General features: G+C 45.0%; 1 protein-coding gene across 4 annotated transcripts in view; it reads right to left on the bottom strand.

Annotated features, from left to right (window-relative positions):
• rgp1 (GP1 homolog, RAB6A GEF complex partner 1) overlaps nucleotides 1–24,032 on the bottom strand; it is a 36,909-nt gene extending 12,877 nt beyond the window's left edge. For 2 of the 4 annotated variants that reach the window (XM_068032318.1, XM_068032309.1), the window contains exons 1-3: nucleotides 23,802–24,032; nucleotides 12,599–12,735; nucleotides 5,190–5,273 (exon numbers count right to left, since the gene is read on the bottom strand). In XM_068032318.1, the coding sequence (XP_067888419.1) occupies nucleotides 5,190–5,273; nucleotides 12,599–12,735; nucleotides 23,802–23,917 (337 nt within the window). In that variant the 5' untranslated portion in view covers nucleotides 23,918–24,032. Of the gene's footprint in view, nucleotides 1–5,189; nucleotides 5,314–11,555; nucleotides 11,965–12,598; nucleotides 12,736–23,801 lie in introns of those variants that run through there. The other 2 variants (XM_068032337.1, XM_068032327.1) reach the window with 2 other exon arrangements.
• Nucleotides 24,033–24,487: the final 455 nt, after the last annotated feature.

Raw genomic sequence — 24,487 nt, forward strand, 5'->3', positions numbered from 1 at the left:
GACGACATGTGAACCTCAAAGAGAGAAAAGTCTCCCACAGTGAACAAGGCTTAAAAATACTGGGCCCCAAAGAAAAGCAAGACTACCTATAATCAAATGAGCTCAAAGCACAGTAAACAAGAAACTCTTCTGAAATTGCCTCAAAGCTATCTCTACTATATTTTTCTCTCCTCTTTTCTGTCCCTATTTGCATATGTGTATCGTATGTGCATGCTAGCATGGGCACGTCGTATATCCGTAGGTGTTAACCGTATTAGAGATTAAGTTTAAGGTTTAATAAAATTTCATTTCGTTCTTTAAATCGAAGAAAGCCTGTTTATTGTCTTTTCTTTGTCTTATAATTGGAAAACTGTGAACAAGGATTCACAAAGGGGGAGCTCAAAACACAGTGTGTTTAAAATTAAACCCTGTTACAATAAGACCAGGTGGAAACAGCAAAAGACCCCTAGACATCTTTCTCACCTGGTCGCCAGACCAGAGACAAGTGACTGGAGCTCGAGTTTCAGTTTACAAGATTAAAGACTGCAGTGTTGAAGTAACCAGTAAGATGTTTTTTTTAAAAAGGTAAGCTGCTGTGATTGGAATCTGCTTTCGGGGAGCTGGCCCTTGGTAAATATGAGCTTCTACAGCTGTTTCTGGTGCCTTAAAGGATTACTAGTGGAACCACACCATCAAGACTGCTTTGAGCAGGGCCAAGGTTGCTCAAGAGGTGACAAGACTGAAATGTTGAAGAGAAGATTGCAACGCTCGCTATTGACGGGAAGATATCACATCTGTGTTTGCATCTTGGAAGACAGGATCTGAAGGACTTTGTGGCCATAACTGGTAATATCCTTGCTGACAGGACTGCCCAAAAATCTGAGAGATCTATCTTTGTTGTATTTGATAAACAACGTGGAATCATTAAGCTGTACATACACACACCGTGCTTTAACTGTTAGTTCATGTTTAATTTATGTTAGTTTTGGTTTGAGTGTTAAAGTAAAATTTATAAAGCAAAATTTTGTCAGTTTTATTTTTCTAAATTGGGGTTGGTCGATGGATTGGATTCTTTTGGGTTGTGATCTCCATGGGTATCATAATGAATATTCATCTTCAACAGAAGATTCCACAAAAAAATTATCCCTATCCCCGCCCCTCCCTACAAAGCTCTGCATTAAGCTTTGGGGGGGTGGGGAGAAATTCAATTCCAATATCGCCAAAACATTTATGCAAGTGCAACACAATATAGTGGTACTAATCAAATATTATTTTATCTGGGCCATAAAGTGACGAGTGCTGGTCACCAAGAAACAAGGGAGGCATTCAAGTGCTGGAAACAGTGCAAAAAGGAGGTTTGTGTTAAGGGTTTGTGTTATCCTTGTTTTCAAATCCCTCCATGACCTTGCCCCTCCCCATTACCTTGCCCCTCCCCATTACCTCCAGTAATACAACCCTCAGATATCTACACTCCTCTAATTCTTGCCTCTTGTGCATTCCCAATTTTAATCGCTGCACCATTGGTGCCAATGTCTTCAGCTGCCCAGCCCTTAAGCTCTGGAATTCCGTCTGTAAACCTTTTACCTCTCTACCTCGCTTTCCTTCCTTAAGACACTCCTTAAAACCTATCTCTTTGACCAAGCTTTTGGTCATCTGTCCTAATATCTCCTTCTGTGGCTCGGTGTCAAGTTTTGTTTTATAATGCCTCTGTGAAGTATCTTGGGGTGTTTTATTAGTGTTATATAAATACAAGTTGTTGTTAGGAAAGGCTGCAGAAACATGGGCTTTTCATCTTAAAATTAAAATATGAAAATATAGAAGATTACCAAGAGAATGGAAAAAGTAAACTGGAAATATTACAGACATAGAGCAAAAGGTCACAGATACAAACTAGCAAAAGGTAACTTCAGGATAGATGGTACATTTTTCTTCACACAGAATGATCAACATATGGAAGACTTCCATATAAAGAAATGGAGTCAAAAAGCCTGGACCATTTAAAAAAAAACATTAGTTCCTTCATTGAGGAGCCCTTAGGATTTTTCTGGATGGAAAGATAAAAGCAGGCCAAGTGGCCTTCTTATTCAGGTGCAAGAATGATACCACTGAGCCAAGACTGAAAGATGAAACTATAATTTAATAGATAGCTTTTGGGGTTTTATAAATAGCATGTATGCACAAGGCAATGGTTAGGATATTGTAGAATACTGTGTGGCTCCATTCTAAAAAGTCCACGAAAACAACAAAACTCATATTGCATAAATTCAACAGGATGATGCAAAAAAATCAAGATACTGAGAAATTTCCATCAGAGCAGAGATGGCCAAGAGAGATTTTTAAAATAGCGAAGGGATTTGAGAAGAACGAATAAGGAAAGAGCATTTCTATTGGTTGGGAGTCAGTGATGCTTTGGTCAACCATTTAAAATTAACAAGAGAGTGAAGAGAAGGGTTAGGGAAAAATTTTTTGCACAAAGGAGAAATTTCATTACAGCATTGAATGCACTGCCACAAAGAATGGTTGTGGCAGAGATCACTGTCTCTTTTAAATGAAATGGGGATAAAAAGCACTTTCCACCCCACCAGCCTCCAGATCCAAAGGATCATCCTCCGCCACATCCAGCATGATGCCACTACCAAACGCATCTTCCCCTCCCTTCCCCTGACAGCATTCCGAAGGGATTGTTCCCTCCGTGACACCCCTGTCCACTCCTCCATTACCCTCACCACCTCGTCCCCTTCCCACGGCACCTTCCCCTGCAATCGCAGGAGGTGTAATACCTACCCATTTACCTCCTCTCTCCTCACTATCCAAGGCCTCAAATACTAATTTCAGGTGAAGCAGCGATTTACTTGTACTTCTTTCAATTTAGTATACTGTATTCGCTGCTTACAATGTGGTCTCCTCTACAATGGGGAGACCAAACGCAGATTGGGTGATCGCTTTGAGAACACCTCCGCTCAAGAACAACAAAGAACAAAGAACAGTACAGCACAGGAACAGGCCATTCGACCCTCCAAGCCTGCGCCGATCTTGATGCCTGCCTAAACTAAAACCTTCTGCACTTCCGGGGACCGTATCCCTCTATTCCCATCCTATTCATGTATTTGTCAGTTTGCATCAGTCTGTAAGCATGAGCCCAAGCTTCCGGTTGCTGGCCATTTCAACACACCCCCCTGCTCTCATGCTCACTTCTCTGTCCTGGGATTGATGCAGTGTTCCAACGAACATCAACGCAAGCTCGAGGAACAGCACCTCATTTACCAATTATGCACACTAGTCTGCTGGACTGAACATGGAGTTCAATAATTTCAGAGCATGACAGGTCTCCCTTTTTATGCTTAGTTATTTTTTCTTTTCTTCTTTTCCCTTTTTTATTTGGTTATTTTATTTTAGGTTTTTCAGTTTGTTTAGTTTGTTTCCACTGTGCTTACCCAGTTTTAGTTTTTTTTAATGTGTTTTTTTATGTTTGTGCTTTACAGTCATTCACACACTCTCTGTACTAACGCTTTGTCTTTCAGCACACCATTAACATACCATTGGCCTTTGTTCCATGACCTTCTGGTCAGTTATTCTCTGTGACCCTGTCCTATTAACACCTTCACCTTTATTATCTCTTGCCCCACCCCTGCTTTACTTGCTTAAAACCTTTTACATTTCTAATATTTGTCAGTTCTGAAGAAGGGTCTCTGACCGGAAACGTTAACTCTGCTTCTCTCTGCACAGATGCTGCCAGACCTGAGTATTTCCAGCATTTCTTGTTTTTATTTCAGATTTCCAGCATCTGCAGTATTTTGCTTTTATAAAAAGCAGGGCATTGGAATTAATTTTGAGTTACTTTAGCAAAAAGCCAGCACAGACAATACATTGAATGGCCTCCTTCTATAAAATAAACTTATATGTTTAGTAAATTATAGTGTTTGGTTAAATTTGACTCTTCTCCCACTTCTTATCATTCCCAAAGGGCACACCATGTCCAACAGACATCAAAAGAGCAACTACTCACAAAAATGCGGAGAAGAAATTAGAATTAGAATTAGAACATTACAGCGCAGTACAGGCCCTTCGGCCCTCGATGTTGCGCCGACCTGTGAAACCATCTGACCTACACTATTCCATTTTCATCCATATGTCTATCCAATGACCACTTAAATGCCCTTAAAGTTGGCGAGTCTACTACTGTTGCAGGCAGGGCGTTCCACGCCCCTACTACTCTCTAAGTAAAGAAACTACCTCTGACATCTGTCCTCTATCTATCACCCCTCAACTTAAAGCTATGTCCCCTCGTGTTTGCCATCACCATCCGAGGAAAAAGACTCTCACTATCCACCCTATCTAACCCTCTGATTATCTTATATGGCTCTATTAAGTCACCTCTCCTCCTCCTTCTCTCCAATGAAAACAACCTCAAGTCCGTCAGCCTTTCCTCGTAAGACCTTCCCTCCATACCAGGCAACATCCTAGTAAATCTCCTCTGCACCCTTTCCATAGCTTCCACATCCTTCCTATAATGCGGTGACCAGAACTGCACGCAATACTCCAGGTGCGGTCTCACCAGAGTTTTGTACAGCTGCAGCATGACATCGTGGCTCCGAAACTCGATCCCCCTACTAATAAAAGCTAACACACCATATGCCTTGTTAACAGCCCTATTAACCTGGGTAGCAACCTTCAGGGATTTATGCACCTGGACACCAAGATCTCTCTGCTCATCTACACTACCAAGAATCTTCCCATTAGCCCAGTACTCTGCATTCCTGTTACTCCTTCCAAAGTGAATCACCTCGCACTTTTCCGCATTAAACTCCATTTGCCATCTCTCAGCCCACCTCTGCAGACTATCTATGTCCCTCTGTACCCTACAACATCCTTCGGCACTATCCACAACTCCACCGACCTTAGGGTCATCCGCAAATTTACTAACCCTCATCCAGGTCATTTATAAAAATGACAAACAGCAGTGGCCCCAAAACAGATCCTTGCGGTACACCACTAGTAACTAAACTCCAGGATGAACATTTGCCATCAACCACCACCCTCTGTCTTCTTTCAGCTAGCCAATTTCTGATCCAAAGCTCTAAATCACCTTCAACCCCATACTTCCGTATTTTCTGCAAGTATAGCTCTACTTCCATTTTTAACTGCTTTTAAAAAAGGTGGAACATAGTTTTTTTTTATCTAGATCACATTACCAACATATACGTACTTACAGGACTTTGATTCACCAGGATCAAGTCGCAGGTCACAGAACAGTATCTTGGGTGGAGTGGCTAGAATACATTTCCCTCGCTCACCTGGAAATATGAACAGTTGGAATAATTCTGCTAAAGGTAGCTAAAATTGAAGAAAACAAATCCTTGTCAGATCAGACAATGATCCTTTGACTAGAATTGAAAACAGTCAAACAAAACCTCCATTGGTTCAGTCGGTAAATACATTAATGTAAGGTGAAATTGAAACAGCGAGAACTTGCATTTATCTAACACCTTTAACGTGGAGGGGATGGCTTTTAAGACTGGTTCCAAAGGAGGAGAGGAAGGGGCATAAGGAGGGTTTAGGCAGGGAATTAGAGAGTATGGAACCAAAGTGATTGAAGGCACAGCCACCAATAGTATAGCGGAGAGAGCAGGATGCACAAGGGGCCTGTGTGAGAGGAACAACTGACATTTATATAACATAGAGACTTTAACAGAGCAAAATGTCCTGAGGTGCTTCACAGAAGCATAAGCAACAACAACTTACATTTAAATTTAAAATGTTCCAAGGCGCTTTACAGGAGCATTATAAAACAAATGTGACACTGAGCCACAAAAGGAGATATGAGGTCAGATGACCAAAAGAGGTAGGTTTTAAGAAGTGCCAAAAAAGGAGGAAATCAAGTTGGAGAAGTGCAGTAAGAGAATTCCAGAGCTTAGGGCCTAGGCAACTAAAGGCATGGCCCCTAAGGGTGGAGTGATTAAAATTGGGGATGCTCAAGAGGCCAGAGTTAGAGGAGCGCAGATATCTCAAAGGGTTATGGGCTGGTGGCAATTACAGAGATAGGGAGGGATGAGGCCACGGAGGGATTTGAAAACAAGGATGAGAATTTTAAAATCAAAACGTTGCTTGACCAGGAGCCAATTTTAAGTCAGTGAGCACAGGATGATAGGTGACTGAGACTTGGTACGCATCAAGACAGAGGCAGCAGAATTTTGGATGACCTCAAATTTACGAAGGGTAGAATGTGGGAAACCATCCAGGAGTGCATTGGAATATCAAGTCTAAAGGAAACAAAGGCATGAATGAGCAATTCAGCAGCAGATGAGCTGGGACGAGGCAAAGTCAGGCGATGGTACAAAGGTGGAAATGGGCAGTCTTAGTGATGGTGCAAATACATTGTCGGATGTTCATCTCTGCGTCAAATATGACACCAAGGTTGTGAACAAACTGATTTCATTTCAGACTGTTGCCTAAGAGAGGGATGGAATCAATCACTAGGGAACAGAGTTTGGAGCAGGAACCAAATTTAATGGCTTCAATCTTCCCAATATTTATTTGGAGACAGTTTCTGCTTATCCAGTATTGGATGTCGGATAAGCAGTCTGACAAGTTAGCAACAATGGAGGAATCAAGACAGGTAGTGGTGAGATGGAACTGGGTGTCATCAACATACATGTTAATGCTGTGCTTTTGAATGATTTTTTTTTATTCATTCATGGGATGTGCGCGTCACTAGCCAGGCCAGCATTTATTGCCCATCCCTAATTGCCCTTGAGAAGGTGGTGGTGAGCTACCTTCTTGAACCACTGCAGTCCATATGAGGTAGGTACACCCACAGTACTGTTAGGAAGAGAGTTCCAGGATTCTGACCCAGCGACAGTGAAGGAACGGCGATATAGTTCCAAGTCAGGATGGTGTGTGACTTGGTTAGGAACTTGCAGGTGGTGATGTTCCCATGCATCTGCTGCTCTTGTCCTTCGAGGTGGTAGAGGTCGCAGGTTTGGAAGGTGCTGTCTAAGGAGCCTTGCTGCGTTGCTGAAATGCATCTTGTAGATGCGACACACTGCTGCCACTGTGTGTCGGTGGTGGAGGGAGTGAATGTTTGTGGTTGGTGTGCCAATCAAGCGGGCTGCTTTGTCCTGGATGGTGTCGAGCTTCTTGAGTGTTGTTGGAGCTGCACCCATCCAGGCAAGTGGAGAGTATTCCATCACACTCCTGACTTGTGCCTTGTGGACAGGCTTTGGGGAGTCAGGAGGTGAGTAACTCGCCGCAGGTTTCCTAGCCTCTGACCTGCTCTTGTAGCCACGGTATTTATATGGCTACTCCAGTTCAGTTTCTGGTCAATGGTAGCCCCTAGGATGTTGATAGTGGGGGATTCAACAATGGTAATGCCATTGAATGTCAAGGGGAGATGGTTAGATTCTCTCTTGTTGGAGATGGTCATTGCCTGGCACTTGCCACTTATCAGCCCAAGCCTGGATATTGTCCAGGTCTTGCTGCATTTCTACACGGACTGCTTCAGTATTTGAGGAGTCGCGAATGGTGCTGAACATTGTGCAATCATCAGCGAACATCCCCACTTCTGACCTTATAATTGAAGGAAGGTCATTGATGAAGCAGCTGAAGATGGTTGGGCCTAGGACAATACCCTGAAGAACTCCTGCAGTGATGTCCTGGAGTTCAGATGATTGACCTCCAACAACCACAGCCATCTTCCTTTGCGCTAGGTATAACTCTAACCAGCAGAGAGTTTTCCCCCTGATTCCCATTGACTCCAGTTTTGCTGGTGCTCCTTGATGCCATACTCAGTTAAATGCTGCCTTGATATCAAGGGCAGTCACTCTCACCTCACCTCTTGAGTTCAGCTCTTTTGTCCATGTTTGAACCAAAGCTGTAATGAGGTCAGGTGCTGAGTGGCCCTGGCGGAACCCAATCTGGGTATCACTGAGCAGGTTATTGCTAAGCAAGTGCTGCTTGATGGCACTGTTGATGACACCTTCCATCACTTTGCTGATGATTGAGAGTAGACTGATGGGGCGGTAATTGGACTTGTCCTGCTTTTTGTGTACAGGACAGACCTGGGCAATTTTCCACATTGCCAGGTAGATGCCAGTGTTGCAGCTATACTGGAACAGCTTGGCTAGGGGTGCAGCACGTTCTGGTGCACAGGTCTTCAGTACTATTGCCGGAATATTGACAGGACCCATAGCCTTTGCAGTATCCAGTGCCCTCAGTCGTTTCTTGATATCATGGAGTGAATCGAATTGGCTGAAGACTGGCATTTGTGATGCTGGGGACTTCGGGGGGGGGGGCCGAGATGGATCATCAACTCGGCACTTCTGGCTGAAGATTGTTACAAATGCTTCTGCCTTATCTTTCGCACTGATGTGCTGGGCTCCCCCATCATTGAGGATGTGGATATTTGTGGAACCACCTCCTCCAGTTAGTTGTTTAATTGTCCACCACTATTCACAGCTGGATGTGGCAGGACTGCAGAGCTTAGATCTGATCCGCTGGTTATGGGATCGCTTAGCTCTGTCTATTGCATGCTGCTTATGCAGTTTGGCATGCACGTAGTCCTGGGTTGTAGCTTCACCAGGTTGACACCTCATTTTGACGTATGCCTGGTGCTGCTTCTGGCATGCCCTCCTGCACTCTTCATTGAACCAGGGTTGGTCTCCTGGCTTGATGGTAATGGTAGAGTGGGGGATATGCCAGGCCATGAGGTTACAGATTGTGGCTGAGTACAATTCTGCTGCTGCTGATGGCCCACAGCGCCTCATGGATGCCCAGTTTTGCATTGCTAGATCTGTTCAAAATCTATCCCATTTAGCACAGTGATAGTGCCACACAACACGATGGACAGTATCCTCAATGTGAAGGCGGGACTTCATCTCCACAAGGACTGTGCAGTGGTCACTCCTACCAATACAGTCATGGACAGATGCATCTGCGGCAGGCAGATTGATGAGGACAAGGTCAGGTATGTTTTTCCCTCGTGTTGGTTCCCCCACCACCTGCCACAGACCCAGTCTAGCAGCTATGTCCTTTAGTACTCGGCCAGCTCGGTCAGTAGTGATGCTACCGAGCCACTCTTGGTGATGGACATTGAAGTCCCCCACCCAGAGTACATTTTGTGCACTTGCCACGCTCAGTGCTTCCTCCAAGTGGTGTTCAACATGGAGGAGTACTGACTCATCAGCTGAGGGAGAGCAGTAGGTGGTATTCAGTAAGAGGTTACCTTGCCCATGTTTGACCTGATGCCATGAGACTTCATGGGGTCCGGAGTCAATGTTGAGGTACTGTGACAGGGGCAGAAACCTGTTTGGAGGGATTCAAACATGGAGTTCCGGGAAAGATGGGCATGGATTTGGAAGGCAACAACACATTCAAGGACTTTGGAGAGGAAGGGGAGGATGGAGACGGGATGGTAGTTTGCAAGGATGGTGGGGTCAAGCGTTTTTTTTTTTGAGAGGGGTGATGATGGCAGATTTAAAGGAGAAAGGGACAGCACCTGAAGAATCAAATAAAAACGGACACTAAGCCAAAGAGGGAGACGTTAAGAATTCTTGGTCAAAGAGGTAGACTTTAACCAGCATCTTAAAAAGGTGAGACGGGAATGTCTCAATGGGAATTCCACAACTTCGGAACTAAGCTGAAGACACAGTGGTCAATAGTGGGGCAAAGGAAGTGGGAGATACACAAGAGGTCTGTGTTGGAGTAGCGTAGAGTTCTGAGGTTTGTAGGGTTGAAAGAGGTGGCATATACCTTCAGGGTTAAGGCTACGGAAAGATTTCACCACAAGGATGAGAATTTTAAATTTGAGGGATTAGTGGATCCGGAGCCAATACAGGTCAGCAAACATAGGGTTGCTGGGTAAACAGGTCTTGGTAAAAGAGTTAGGATTTAGGCAGCAGAATTTCAGATGTGTTTGAGTTTTTGAAGGTGGAAGATGGGTGGATAGCCAGAAAAGTAATTGGATTAAATGAGTTTGGAAGCAACGAAAGCTTGAATGAGTTTCAGCAGCAAAGGACTAAGGCAGGTGTGAAGACAGTTGGCACTAAAGAGGTGGAAGTTAGCAGTCTTTGTGTTGGGGAGGATACGGGGTCAGAAGCTCAGCTCTGGGTCAAATAGGACATGGAGGTTGCAAAAAGTCTGGTTTAATCTAGGGTCAAGGAGGAAGATGGAATTAATGGTGAGGGAACAGAGTTTGTGGTGTGGGCTGAAGTCATGGCTTCAGTCTTACCTAGATTTAACTGAAGGAAATTTCAGATCATCCAATACTGGATGTCAAGTGAGCAGTCTGACAACACAGGAGATGCGAGGGATTTAACGGGATGATGGCGAGGTAGAGCTGGGTATCATCAGCGTACCCATGGAACTTGACATTGCATCTTTAGATGACGTTGCCTAGAAGCAGCATGTGGTTAAGATGCAGGAAGGAGCCAAAGATAAATCCTTAAGGAACTCGAGATAAAAGGTGTTTGGGTGAGAAATGAAGCTATTGCAGGAGCTTCTCTGGCTATGATTGGATAGGCAGTGTAGAACCAGACAAGGGAAGTCCCACTCAGCTGGACAACTGAGACGACCATTGAAGATGGATAGTGTGGTCATGGATAGAAGATTGTTTCCTGTTAGCTAACCAGAGAGTAGGCATATCAGGGTCATTTTCTGGTTGGCAAGATGCAACGAGTGGTGTGCCACAAGATCAGGGCTGGTGCCTCAACTTTTTACAATTTATATAAATGACTTGGATGAAAGGACTGAAGGTATGGTTGCTAAATTTGCTGATGACACAAAGATAGGCAGGAAATAAGCTGTGAAGAGGACATAAGGAGGCTACAAAGGGATATAGATAGGTTAAGTGAGTGGGCAAAGACCTGGAAAATGGAGCATAACGTGGGAAAATGTGAAATTGTCCATTTTGGCAGGAAGAATAAAAAAGCATATTATCTAAATGGTGAGAGATTGCAGAGCTCTGAGATGCAAAGTGATGTGCATGTCCTACTGCATGTATCACAAAAGGTTAGTCTGCAGGTACAGCAAGTAATTAGGAAAACTAATAGAATGTTATCGTTGATCGCGAGGGGAATTGAATACCAAAGTAGGGAGGTTATGCTTCAGTTATACAGGGCACTGATGAGACAGTGTACAGTCTGGAGTACGGTGTACAGTATTGATTTCCTTATTTAAGGAAGGATGTAAATGTGTTGGAAGCAGTTCAGAGAAGGGTTACTAGATTAATTAACAGGATCCAGATCTAACAGTGCAGAGGCAGAGAGAGAGAATCAGGTTGGCAAGAACTGAATCAAATGACAGTCGTCCCACTAAGCTGGATAACAGAGAAAAGACGTTGGAGGTGGACAGTATGACCAACCGTAAAGATTGCAAAGAGATTGAGCAGGAATAATTCACCATGGTTACGGACACAGGGGATGCCATTTGTGACTTTGATTAGGACCATTTTGATGCTATATTTGAGAGGGAAACCTGACAGAAGAGATTCAAACATGGTTGATTGGCATCCTTCCATCTATGAAAGACGATGGGCATGCAGCAAACAATCTATTTAGATGGGGTGTCATCTCTTGGTGCACCTTTGCTGATGGCTTTGAAGGCCAATCCTCGAGAGGCAGGTTCTGCCACAAGTGCTGCATGTGAAGCTGCCAAGTGATGCTGTGAGTTGTTGTCTTTGATGTTGGCGCCTGTAGCCAAGCTGCTGTAGCAACTGGTCATCATGGTAGTGCACACCAGTCCACAGGATTTCCCTCCTTCACCAAGCTGGTGACTCCCAAGTGTGATAGTTGACATTCAGGGCCTTCATGTCATGCTTGCGAGCACCCTGAAGTGGAGTTTTGGGCGCCCCACTAGTCGTCTGACCCTGGCTATCTCACCATAGAGAAGGTCCTTAGGTATGCAATCGTCTTCCATCCTGCGGACATGTCCGATCCACCAAAGCCACCTGTATTTGTTTAGTGCCAACACACTTGGGAGCTCAAACATGGAGTTACGGGAATTATATGCACTATTTGGGAAGTGACACATTCAAGAGCTTTGAATAGAAAAGGGTGAGATGGAAATGAGGCAGCTGTTTGCAAAGACAAAGGGGCTGAAAGTGTGCTTTTTTGAGGGGGTGCTGATGGTGATAGAGTAAGGACAGTGCCTAAGGACAGGGAACCATTTACAGATCAGCTAGCATGGGTGGCAAGCAATGTAATGGAAATGATGGGGTAAAGGGAGCAGGAGGTGGGTCTTGTGGACAAAATTAGCTCAGGGATGACATAATGGGAGAGAAACTAGAGAGGGGGCAAAGAACCTGGGGGAAGATGTTAACTTAGCGAGGAAGGAGTTAAAACAGCAGATACAAAACAAAAGAAATATTCAACCAGTCCATTGAGGACCCTCTTCCCCGCCCCCCTGACCCCCCGCAGTAAAAGTAATGACTTAATTTCTCATGAGGATTGTTGATATGACCTTTGGTACATAAACCTGCAGCACAGAAAATATAAAGACAGGTGTGAAAGTAGCGTATTTTAAATTCATAATACATTGTAGACATTTCAAAAACCAACAAGCTTAAGAATAAGCAGACCTTCCTGTACCAAGAAAAATAGAAGGAAACTCAGAAATAACATCGTACCTCTGTTTGGAACAAAGACCGTTTCATTCTCGGCCTGCACATCATGCTTTGGGTCTTCAGAGGGCGGAAGTGCAACACGACTCTCACTGGTGTGAAACTGGCAATGTATCTGAGCACTTGCCCATGCCAACATCTCACTGATAAATAAAAGACAAAATCTGTAGCTTAAGTTCCAAAATACTTCAGCAGACTTGTGAACACTTAATAAGCTATTTAGTCATTTTCACTGTTATGTTCCATTCAAATTTAAGGATGATCAGAATACTCAAAATGCATTGGCTGATTGGGAAAGAAAACACTTTTGCGCTCTCTAGGCATATTTCACAAATTCCTTTCCAAACCCCTGTCAATTCACCGTTACTCCAACATGCAAATAAGAGAATACTTCTAAGTCCAACTCAAACCCTGACTTAATAAGAATTGGAATTTAAAATGATTACACACTGGGCAAACATCCAAATAGTTCAGCAACTAAATGAGTTTCATACTTTGATCCTCAGTCTGTGTGGAATTTGGGGCAGTTCATAGAGTCAGAGTATTACAGCACAAAAACAGGCCCATCGTGTCTGTGCCGGCCATCAAGCACCTATCTATTCTAATTCCATTTTCCAGCATTGGCCTGTAGCCTTGTATGTTATGGCATTTCAAGTGCTCATCTAAATACTTATTAAATGTTGTGAGGGTTCCTGCCTCTACCACCCCTTCAGGTAGTGTGTTCCAGATTCCAACCACCTTCTGGGTGAAAAAAAATTTCCTCAAATCCCCTCCAAACCTCCTGCCCCTTACCTTAAAACTATGCCCCCTGGTTATTGATCCCTCCGCTAAGGGAAAAAGTTTCTTCCTATCTATCCTATCAATGCCCCTCATAATTTTGTATACCTTAATCAGATCCCCCCTCAGCCTTCTCTGCACTAAGGAAAACAACTCTAGCCTATCCAGTCTCTCTTCATAGCTGAAATGCTCCAGCCCAGGCAACATCCTGGTGAATCTCCTCCACATCCTCTCCAGTGCAATCACATCCTTCCTATAGTATGGTGACCAGAACTGTACACAGTACTCCAGTTGTGGCCTAACTAGCATTTTATACAGATTCATCATAACCTCCCTGCTCTTAAATTCTATGCCTCAGCTAATAAAGGCAAGTATCCCATATGCCTTCCTAACCACCTTATCTACCCGTATTGATGCCTTCAGTGATCAATGGACAAGTACACCAAGATCACTCTGACTTTCTGTACTTCCAAGGGTCCTACCATCCATTGTATATTCCTTTGCCTTGTTAGTCCTCCCAAAATGCACCACCTCACACTTCTCAGAATTAAATTCCATTTGCCACTGCTCCGCCCATCTATATTTTCCTGTAATCTAAGACTTTCCTCCTCACTATTTACAACACCACCAATTTCCATGTCACCTGCAAACTTACTGATCATACCTCCTATTTTCACATCTAAATCATTAATGTACACTACAAACAGCAAAGGTCCCAGCACTAATCCCTGCGGTACACCACTGGTCACAGGCTTCCACTCACAAAAACAACCCTCAACCATCACCCTCTGCCTCCTGCCACGAAGTCAATTTTGGATCCAATTTGCCAAATTGCCCTGGACCCCATGGGCTCTTACCTTCTTAACCAATCTCCCATGCGGGACCTTATGAAAAGCCTTACCGAAGTCCATGTAGACCACATCAACTGCTTTACCCTTATCTACACATCCAGTCATCTCCTCAAAAAATTCAATCAAGTTTGTTGGACATGATCTCCCCCTGACAAAGCCATGCTGACTATCCCTGATTAATTCCTGCCTCTCCAAGTGGAAATTAATCCTGCCCCTGAGAATTTTTGCCAATAGTTTCCCTACCATTGATGTTAGACTCACAGGTCTGTAATTACCTGGTTTATCCTTGCTACCCTTCTTGAATAATGGCACCACATTCGCTGTCCTCCCGTCCACTGGTACCTCTCCTGTGGCCAGAGAGGATTTGAAAATTTATGTCAGAGCCCCTGCTATCTCCTCCCTTGCTTCATATAACAGTCTGGGATACATCTCATCTGGGCCTGGGGATTTATCCACTTTTAAGCCTGCTAAAACAGCTAATACGTCCTCCCTTTCAATGCTAATTTGTTCTAGTATATCTCACTCCCCCTCCCTGATCTCTACACCTACATCATCCTTCTCCATAGTGAACACAGATGAAAAGTAATCATTTAGAACCTCACCTATGTCCTCCGGCTCCACACACAGATTGCCATTTTGGTCCCGAATGGGCCCTTCTCTTTCCCTGGTTATCCTCTTGCCCTTAATATACTTATAAACAGTTAGAGGTGTACTAAAATTGACCCTAAAGCTTCTGGGCTGGGAGAAAAAAAATAGCAATGCTGCCTTCCCTTATCTAGGTTCCAAAGCCATACTAATCCTTAAAACTCAAGAAACTAAACATGAATCATGACTAAGATTCCACAGAACTCCATGCAAGACTTGATCTCAGTATGAATCAGCTATTGATATCCATTTCTAGACTATTCTAGTCCTTTGACTCATTTGGCAATTAGCGTAAGTATTAAGTACTCTCAAGTTAAGTATACATGATTTAGATGCAGTAATGCAAATACAATCAACTGCAGAGGAAACCTAAGATCACCTGAATGATCTCTCATTTATCTATCCAATCAGGATGGCATCAAACATTCCAAACTGCGCTTTGGGCCTATCATGATAAAAATATATAACAGCAACTTCAAGACTGCAAGATAACCAAGACAAAATGACACTGTCAACTAGTCCCAAGAATGTAATGTGGAATTATATCCAACTGTGTTGAGAATATAGGGAAATTCAAATGATCCCCAAATGTCTCCCAATACTTTCAAAAGGCATTTTAACAAATGTCACATAGCATATTTGTTAGCAGACTAAAGATCATAAGGTTAGAGGAGCAGTGGCAGCATGGATATGAAATTGGCGAAGAGACAGAAAGCAGAAGTTATTTTTCAGACTGGAGGGATATTATAGTGTTCTCCCCAGGTGCTGGTGTTGGAAGCATTGCTCTTTTGATATATATTACTGTCTTGGATTTGGGTATAGGTGGCATCATGACAAAATTTGCAGATAATGCAAAGCTTTGAAATGTAGTAAACAGTGAGAAGGATAGTAGCAGACATCAGAAGGACAAAGACAGACTGGTGAAATGGGCAGACAGTGGGCAGATGAAATTTAATGCAGAGAAGTGTTAAGTGACGCATTTTGCAAGGAAAAATGAGGTGAGGATCTTGAAGGTTCACATACACAAATCTTTGAAGGTGGCAGGAGAAGTTGTTAAGACCGTTAAAAATACATGAGATCATAAATAGATACATCGAGTATGAAAGCAAGGAAGTGATGATAAACTTTTATAAATCGCAGGTTAGACCCAAGATGCAGTATTGTGTCCAATTCTGGGGCTGCACGTCAGGAAGGGTGCCAAGACCGTTCTGAGGGCATTTACTGGAACAGTACCAGGAATGAGGGACTTGAGTTATGTGGAGAAGCTGGGATTGCTCTCCTTACAACTGAGAAGGTTATGGGGAGGATTTGCATGTGAAGGTGACATGCAAAGGGGAGGGGATAACTGAAGAGTGGACCAGTGTGTCACAGAGGGAACGCTCCATTCGGAATTCTGGGGAGGATGGGGGGGTGGGGGGGATGGTGGTGAAGATAAGAAATTGGAGCACGAGTAGGTAATTTGGCCCCTCAAGCCTGCCCTGCCATTCAAAAGGATCATGGCCAATCTGCCCCAGACCTCAACTCCTCTATTGTGCCAACTCCTCATAGCCTTCAACTTGATATTGCAAAAGTTTATTTACCTTCTCTGGAAATACATTCAGTGATCTAGCCTCCACAACTCTCTGGGGTAGAGAATTCCAGACAGTCACTACCCTCAGAGAAGAAATTCCTTTGCATCTCAGTTTTAAATGAGTGTCCCCTTATTCTGAACTATATCCCCTAGTTTGAGATTCCCCACTAGTGGAAACATCTTAACATCTACCCTGTCAAGCCTCCTCAGAATCTTGTACGTTTCGATAAGATCACCCCTCATTCTTCTAAACTCTAATGAATAAACGCCTACCCAACCTGTTAATCAGCTCTTGATAAGTCAACCCCTCCATTCCAGGAATCGGCCTAATGAATCTCTTTTGAACTGCCTCCAATTTTTTTTTGGGGGTGGGGGGGCGAGAAGAGATGTGGGGCATCTCATTGGAGCTGGTGTACTCAGAGAGTAGTAGGGGCGTGGAACGCCCTGCCTGCAGCAGTAGTAGACTCGCCAACTTTAAGGGCATTTAAGTGGTCATTGGATAGACATATGGATGAAAATGGAATAGTGTAGGTCAGATGGTTTCACAGGTCCGCGCAACATCGAGGGCCGAAGGGCCTGTACTGCGCTGTAATGTTCTAATTCTAAAATGGCAGAGGATGATCCATTGAAAGTGGAAGTTGATGGAGTGGAAGGTGAGGACAAGTGGTTCTGGGAAGGGATGAGGGCAGAAGTGCGGGAAGTGGGACAGACACAGTTGAGAGCCCTGTTAAACATGGCGAGGAATCCTCAGTTGATGAAGACTCTAACGGTTGCCAGGGAAAGGGATGGAGTCAGTGGCTAGGGAATGGAGTTTGTGGCGGGGACCAAAGACGATGGCTTCAGTCTTCCCAATATTTAATTGGAGGAAATTTCTGCTCATCCAGTACTGATGTCGGACAACCAGTCTGACAATTTAGAAACAATGGAGGAGTCGACAGAGGTGGTGGCAGGGTAGAGCTGGGTGTTGAGAGTGTATGAGAAATAGGAGGGGGACCAAGGATAGATCCTTTGGGGACAACAGAGATAACAGTGCATGAGTGGGAAGAAAAGACATTTTTTTTTAAATTCATTCATGGGACGTGGGCGTCACTGGCCAGGCCAGCATTTATTGCCCATCCCTAATTGCTCGAGAAGGTGGTGGTGAGCTGCCTTCTTGAACCGCTGCAGTCCATTTGGGGTAGGTACACCCACAGTGCTGTTAGGAAAGGAGTTCCAGGATTTTGACCCAGTGACAGTGAAGGAACGGCGATACAGTTCCAAGTCAGGATGGTGTGTGACTGGCAGGGGAACTTGCAGGTGGTGGTATTCCCATGTATTTACTGCCCTTGTCCTTCTAGTTGGTAGAGGTCGCGGGTTTGGAAGGTGCTGTCTGAGGAGCCTTGGTGCATTGCTGCAGTGCATCTTGTAGATGGTACACACTGCTGCCAGTGTGCGTCGGTGGTGGAGGGAGTGAATGTTTGTAGATGGGGTGCCAATCAAGCGGGCTGCTTTGTCCTGGATGGTGTCGAGCTTCTTGAGTGTTGTTGGAGCTGGACCCATACAGACAAATGGAGAGTATTCCATCACACTCCACACTTGTGCCTTGTAGATGGTGGACAGGCTATGGGGAGTCAGGAGGCGAGTTACTCGCCTCAGCATTCCTCGCCTCTGACCTGCTCTTGTAGCCACGGTATATATATGGCTACTCCAGTTCAGTTTCTGGTCAATGGTAGCCCCGAGGATGTTGATAGTGGGGGATTCAGCGATGGTAATGCCGTTGAATGTCAAGGGGAGATGGTTAGATTCTCTCTTGTTGGATATGGTCATTGCCTGGCACTTGTGTGGCGCGAATGTTACTTGCCACTTATCAGCCCAAGCCTGGATATTGTCCAGGTCTTGCTGCATTTCTACATGGACTGCTTCAGTATCTGAGGAGTCACAAATGGTGCTGAACATTGTGCAATCATCAGTGAACATCCCCACTTCTGACCTTATGATTGAAGGAAGGTCATTGATGAAGCAGCTGAAGATGGTTGGGCCGAGGACACTACCCTGAGGAACTCCTGCAGTGATGTCCTGGAACTCAGATGATTGACCTCCAACAACCACAACCATCTTCCTTTGAGCTAGATATGATTCCAGCCAGCAGAGTGTTTTCTCCCTGATTCCCATTGACTCCACTTTTGCTAGGGCTCCTTGATGCCATACTCGGTCAAATGCTGCCTTGATGTCAAGGGCAGTCACTCTCACCTCACCTCTTGAATTCAGCTCTTTTGTCCATGTTTGAACCAAGGCTGTAATGAGGTCAGGAGCTGAGTGGCCCTGGCGGAACCCAAACTGAGCGTTCCTGAGCAGGTTATTGCTAAGCAAGTGCCGCTTGATAGCGCTGTTGATGACACCTTCCATCACTTTACTGATGATGGAGAGTAGGCTGTTGGGGCAGTAATTGGCCGGGTTGGACTTGTCCTGCTTTTTGTGTACAGGACATACCTGGGCAATTTTCGACATTGCAGGGTAGTTGCCAGTGTTGTAGCTGTACTGGAATAGCTTGGCTAGGGGCGCGACAAGTTCTGGAGCACAGGTCTTCAGTACTATTGCCGGAATATTGTCAGGGCCTATAGCTTTTGCAGTATCCAGTGCCCTCAGTCGTTTCTTGATATCTCGCGGAGTGACTCGAATTGGCTGAAGTCTGGCATCTGTGATGCTGGGGACTTCAGGAGGAGGCCGAGATGGATCATCAACTTGGCACTTCTGGCTGAAGATTGTTGCAAATGCTTCAGCCTTATCTTTCGCACTGATGTGCCGGGCTCCCCCATCATTGAGGAAGGGGATATTTGTGGAACCACCTCGCCCACGTAGTCGCTAAATTGTCCACCACCATTCACGGCTGGATGTGGCAGGACTGCAGAGCTTAGATCTGATCTGTTGGTTATGGGATCGCTTAGCTCTGTCTATCGCATGCTGCTTGTGCAGTTTGGCATGCAAGTAGTCCTGGGTTGTAGCTTCACCAGGTTGACACCTCATTTTGACGTATGCCTGGTGCTGCTTCTGGCATGCCCTCCTGCACTCTTCATTGAACCAGGGTTGGTCTCCTGGCTTGATGGTAATGGCAGAGTGGGGGATATGCCGGGCCATGAGGTTACAGATTGTGGTTGAATACAATTCTGCTGCTGTTGATGGCCCACCGCACGTCATGGATGCCCAGTTTTGCATTGCTAGATCTGTTCAAAATCTATCCCATTTAGCACAGTGATAGTGCCAAACAACACGATGGACGGTATCCTCAATGTGAAGGCGTGACTTCATCTCCACAAGGACTGTGCGGTGGTCACTCCTACCAATACTGTCATGGACAGAAGCATCTGCGGCAGGCAGATTGGTGAGGACGAGGTCAAGTATGTTTTTCCCTCGTGTTGGTTCCCCCACCACCTGCCGCAGTCCCAGTCTAGCAGCTCTGTCCTTTAGGACTCGGCCAGCCCGGTCAGTAGTGGTGCGACCGAGCCACTCTTGGTGATGGACATTGAAGTCCCCCACCCAGAGTACATTTTGTGACTTTGCCACCCTCAGTGCTTCCTCCAAGTGCTGTTCAACATGGAGGAGTACTGAGTCATCAGCTGAGGGAGAGCGGTAGGTGGTAATCAGTAGGAGGTTTCCTTGCCCATGTTTGACCTGATGCCATGAGACTTCATGGGGTCCAAAGTCGATGTTAAAGACTCCCAGGGCAACTCCCTCCCTACTGTATACCACTGTGCCAGACCTCTGGTGGGTCTGTCCTGCCGGTGGGACAGGACATACCCAGGGATAGCGATTGCAGTGTCTGGGATATTGTCTGTAAGGTATGATTCCGTGAGTATGACTATGTCAGGCTGTTGCTTGACTAGTCTGTGGGACAGCTCTCCCAACTTTGGGACAAGTAAGGAGGACTTTGCAGGGTCGACAGGGCTGGGTTTGCTGTTGTTTTTTCCGGTGCCTAAGTCAATGCCGGGTTGTCCGTCCGCTTTCATTCCTTTTTATAGACTTTGTAGCGGTTTGGTACAACTGAGTGGCTTGCTAGGCCATTTCAGAGGGCATGTAAGAGTTAACCACATTGCAGTGGGTCTGGAGTCACATGTAGGCCAGACCAGGTAGGGACAGCAGATTTCCTTCCCTAAAGGACATTAGTGAACATTGCAGATGATTCTCTGGATGCAGCTGGACAGATAGGAATGGGACCAGCTGAATGCAGTGCCATCTAGCAGGAGGGCAGTGGAGAGATGTTGGAGGAGGACAGTGTGGTCAACCACGCTAAAGGTGGCAGACAGGTCAAAAAGGACAAGGGGAGATAATTTACCTTTGCCAATCACATTTATTTCAGTACTGTGACGGGGTGTAAACCAGATTGGAGGGATTCAAATATTGAGTTCCAAGAAACATGCCTATGGATATGGGAGATGACAGGACATTCAAAGACTTGATAGGAAAAGGAGGTTGGAGATGGAGTGATTGTTTGCAAGAGCAGATGGGACCAAGGGTTGTTTTTTTGAGGAGAGGGGCAATGATGGCAGACTTGAAGGAGAGGGGACAGTACCTGAGGAGAAAGGCACATTAACAGTACCAGCTAACATGGGAGCCAGGAAGGGAAGTTGGGTGGTCAGCTGTCCAGTGGGAATAGGGTCAAGGAGGTGAGTTACATAGACAAGATGAGCTCAGAGAGGGCATAAGGGCAGGTAGGAGAAAGAGAAAGATGCAACCTTAGTGTTAGGCTTAAGTGGAACCTTAAGAGAACATTTGCCCTGGTGGACTAAGGAAAAGGAGGGAAGCGGCAAAAGCAGATAATCAGATGGTCAAGTAATCTAGTGCATGCAAACCATAAAACTATATCCCCATCACTTACTGCAACTAAACTGGGCAACTAACATGCATCATGAACTTGTAGCTCATGGAATAAAAGTGACAGTAGCAACATGAATACAAAATTGGCTGAGTGACAGGAAACAAAGAGAAGTGGTTAATGGATGTTTTTCAGGCTGGAGGAAGGTTTATAGTGGAGTTCCTCAGGGATCAACGTTGGGACCCTTGCTTTTCCTGATCTAGACCCCGGTGTACAGGGCACAATTTCAAAGTTTGTAGATGATACAAAACTTAGAAGCATTGTGAACTGTGAGGACGGTAGTGTAGAACTTCAAAAAAAACACAAACAAGTTGGTGGAATAGGCAGACAGGTGGCAGATAAAGTTCAATGCAGAGAAATGTGAAGTGATTCATTTTGGTAGTAAGAACATGGAGAGACAATATAGAATAAAGGGTACAATTCTAAAGGAGGTGCAGGAGCAGAGGGACCTAGGTGTATATGTGCATAAGTCATTGAAGGTAGAACAGGTTGAGAGCGGTTAATAAAGCATACAGTATCCTGGGCTTTATTAATAAAAACATTGAATACAAGAGCAAGGAAGTTATGTTGAACTTGTATAAGACACTAGTTCAGCCTCAGCTGGAGTATTGCATCCAATTCTAGGCACCACACATGGAAAGCCATGAGGGCATTGGAGAGAGTACAGAAAAGATTCATGAGAACAGTTCCAGGGATGAAGAATTTCAGTTATGAAGATAGATTGGAGAAGTTAGGACTGTTTTCCTTGAAGAGCAGGCCGAGAGGTGATTTGATAGCGGTATTCAAAATCATGAGGGGTTTGGACACAGTAGACAGAGAAACTGTTCCCACTCGTGAAAGGATCGAGAACGAGAGGACACAGATTTAAAGTATTTGGTAAGAGAATCAAAAGTGATATGAGGAAAAGCTTTTTCACACAGCGAGTGGTTAAGGTCTGGAATGCGCTTCCTCAGAACGTGGTGGCGGAAGGTTCAATTGAAGCATTCAAAAGGGAATTAGACAGTTATATGAAAAGGAAGAACGTGCAGGGTTATGGGGAAAAGGCAGGGGAATGGAACTGAGGGAGTTGTTCTTTCACAGAGTCAGTGCAGACTCAATGGGCCGATTGGCCTCCTTCTGCACTGTAACGATTCTGCGAATCTGTGATTCATTTACATCATTTGGAGACTTGCTAGCTGGCTGACAAGAGCATGTACATATTTTTTGGTGATAGCTAGTGTCAAAATTCTCAGCTTAAATTTACATTTATATAGCATATTTAAATGTAGAAAATATTCCACAGCATTTTACAGAGGAGCAGGTTAACAGGTAATACCATTAGGAACAGACAACAAGCCATGTTTCAAATTAGGAGGGATGGTCAAAGGGATAGTTTTTGAGGTGCGATTGGCTGTAAAGCGAAATTGAAAGGTTTGATGAAGAATAGAATACAGAAGACAGAATAGCCAAGCTTGCTGAAGTCTCTGCCGCAATGGTGGGGCAAGGAGGATGTGATGGGGACAATGCACAAAAGGCAAGAATCAAAGCATCAAAGCATTCATGAAGGGGTGGCAGAGATAACAAGGAGGACTTTTTAAGACGAAGACGATTTAAAATTCGTTCTACTGAGAGGCAGGCAACCAATGAAGATCAGCAAACAAACAGGTCAGGGTCCAGGCAGGTGAGCTTTACAAAAGCTGAATTTTATGGGTGGGGGAAGATGGGAGGCTGACAAGGTGGTCATCAGGGAAGTCAACTTTAGAGTAATTAGAAATACGGGCAAGGGCTTCATTAGTATTGTGGCCGTGGCAAAGGCAGACAATGTTGCAGAGGCATTGTACATCAATCTATAATTTGATGGGGTATCTGAAGTTAAGTTGCGGATCTAAAGTGAACAACATCAGTTACCATGTTACAGGGCTACAGGAATCTTCTGGTGATACACACCTACTGCCAACGTGCACACTCGTTACCTGAGAACAGGTATCGAGTGAGACTCAGCGCAGTGATTAGCACCGCAGCCTCACAGCTCCAGCGACCCGGGTTCAATTCTGGGTACTGCCTGTGTGGAGTTTGCAAGTTCTCCCTGTGTCTGCGTGGGTTTCCTCCGGGTGCTCCGGTTTCCTCCCACATGCCAAAGACTTGCAGGTTAATAGGTAAATTAGCCATTATAAATTGCCCCTAGTATAGGTAGGTGGTAGGGAAATATAGGGACAGGTGGGGATGTGGTAGGAATATGGAATTGGTGTAGGATTAGTATAAATGGGTGGTTGATGGTCGGCACAGACTCGGTGGGCCTGTTTCAGTGCTGTATCTCTAAACTAAACTTCACAGGAGCATTCAATCCCAAGTGACCCACCGCCTCAGTCACCCGGTTACCAGCTGACCCACAGCCCGAGCCACCCGGTTACCAGGTGACCCACAGCCCGAGCCACCCGGTTACCAGGTGAGCGGCAGGAGCCTCCAGGGCGCGCGCTGGTTGTTGGTAACTGACGCTACCAATCGCGCGGAGGACGACAGGCGCTCGGCGTTCATTACCTGCTGGCCGACGTCGAGCGGGCAGTAATGGGGTTGGTGAAAGTTATAACGCACTCCAACACTTCGCCGGTAAGAAACACCGGGCCCCGAAGGAGTTTTGCCACCACCTCAATCATCTTGAGATCTCCACAAAAGATTATTTTTCATATATTTTACACTGATGTATGCAGCTTATTTCGAGTAAAACCACTACCGAATAAACAAACACCACTCATCCGGTACTACCGGAAGTCTTGTGGAACTGCACATGCGCATTGACGGTCTTCTGCCTAACCGTGACGTCACACTGAAGGTGAAATTGGCAGGTGGAGGAACAGGTAAAAAAAAGTGCTGGAAATACTAAGCAGGTCTGGTAGCATCTTTGGAGAGAGAAGCAAAGTTAACGTTTCAGGTCCATGACCATTCATCAGAGTTGGCAGAGGTTAGAAATGTGATAGCTTTTCATAGAGTTATACAGCACAGAAACAGGCCCTTTGGCCCATTGTGTCTGTGCTGGCCATACAGCACCCAACTATTCTAATCCCATATTCCTGCACTTGGCCCGTAGCTCTGTATGCTATGGTGTTTCAAGAGGTCATCTAAATACTTCCTAAATGTTGTGAGAGGGTTCCTACCTCCACCACCTCTTCAGGCAGCGTATTCCAGATTCCAACCACCCCCTGGGTGAAAAAATGTTTCCTCAAATT

This window comes from Heterodontus francisci, chromosome 1, assembly GCF_036365525.1.
Source record: "Heterodontus francisci isolate sHetFra1 chromosome 1, sHetFra1.hap1, whole genome shotgun sequence".
NCBI classification, from domain to species: Eukaryota; Metazoa; Chordata; class Chondrichthyes; order Heterodontiformes; family Heterodontidae; genus Heterodontus; species Heterodontus francisci.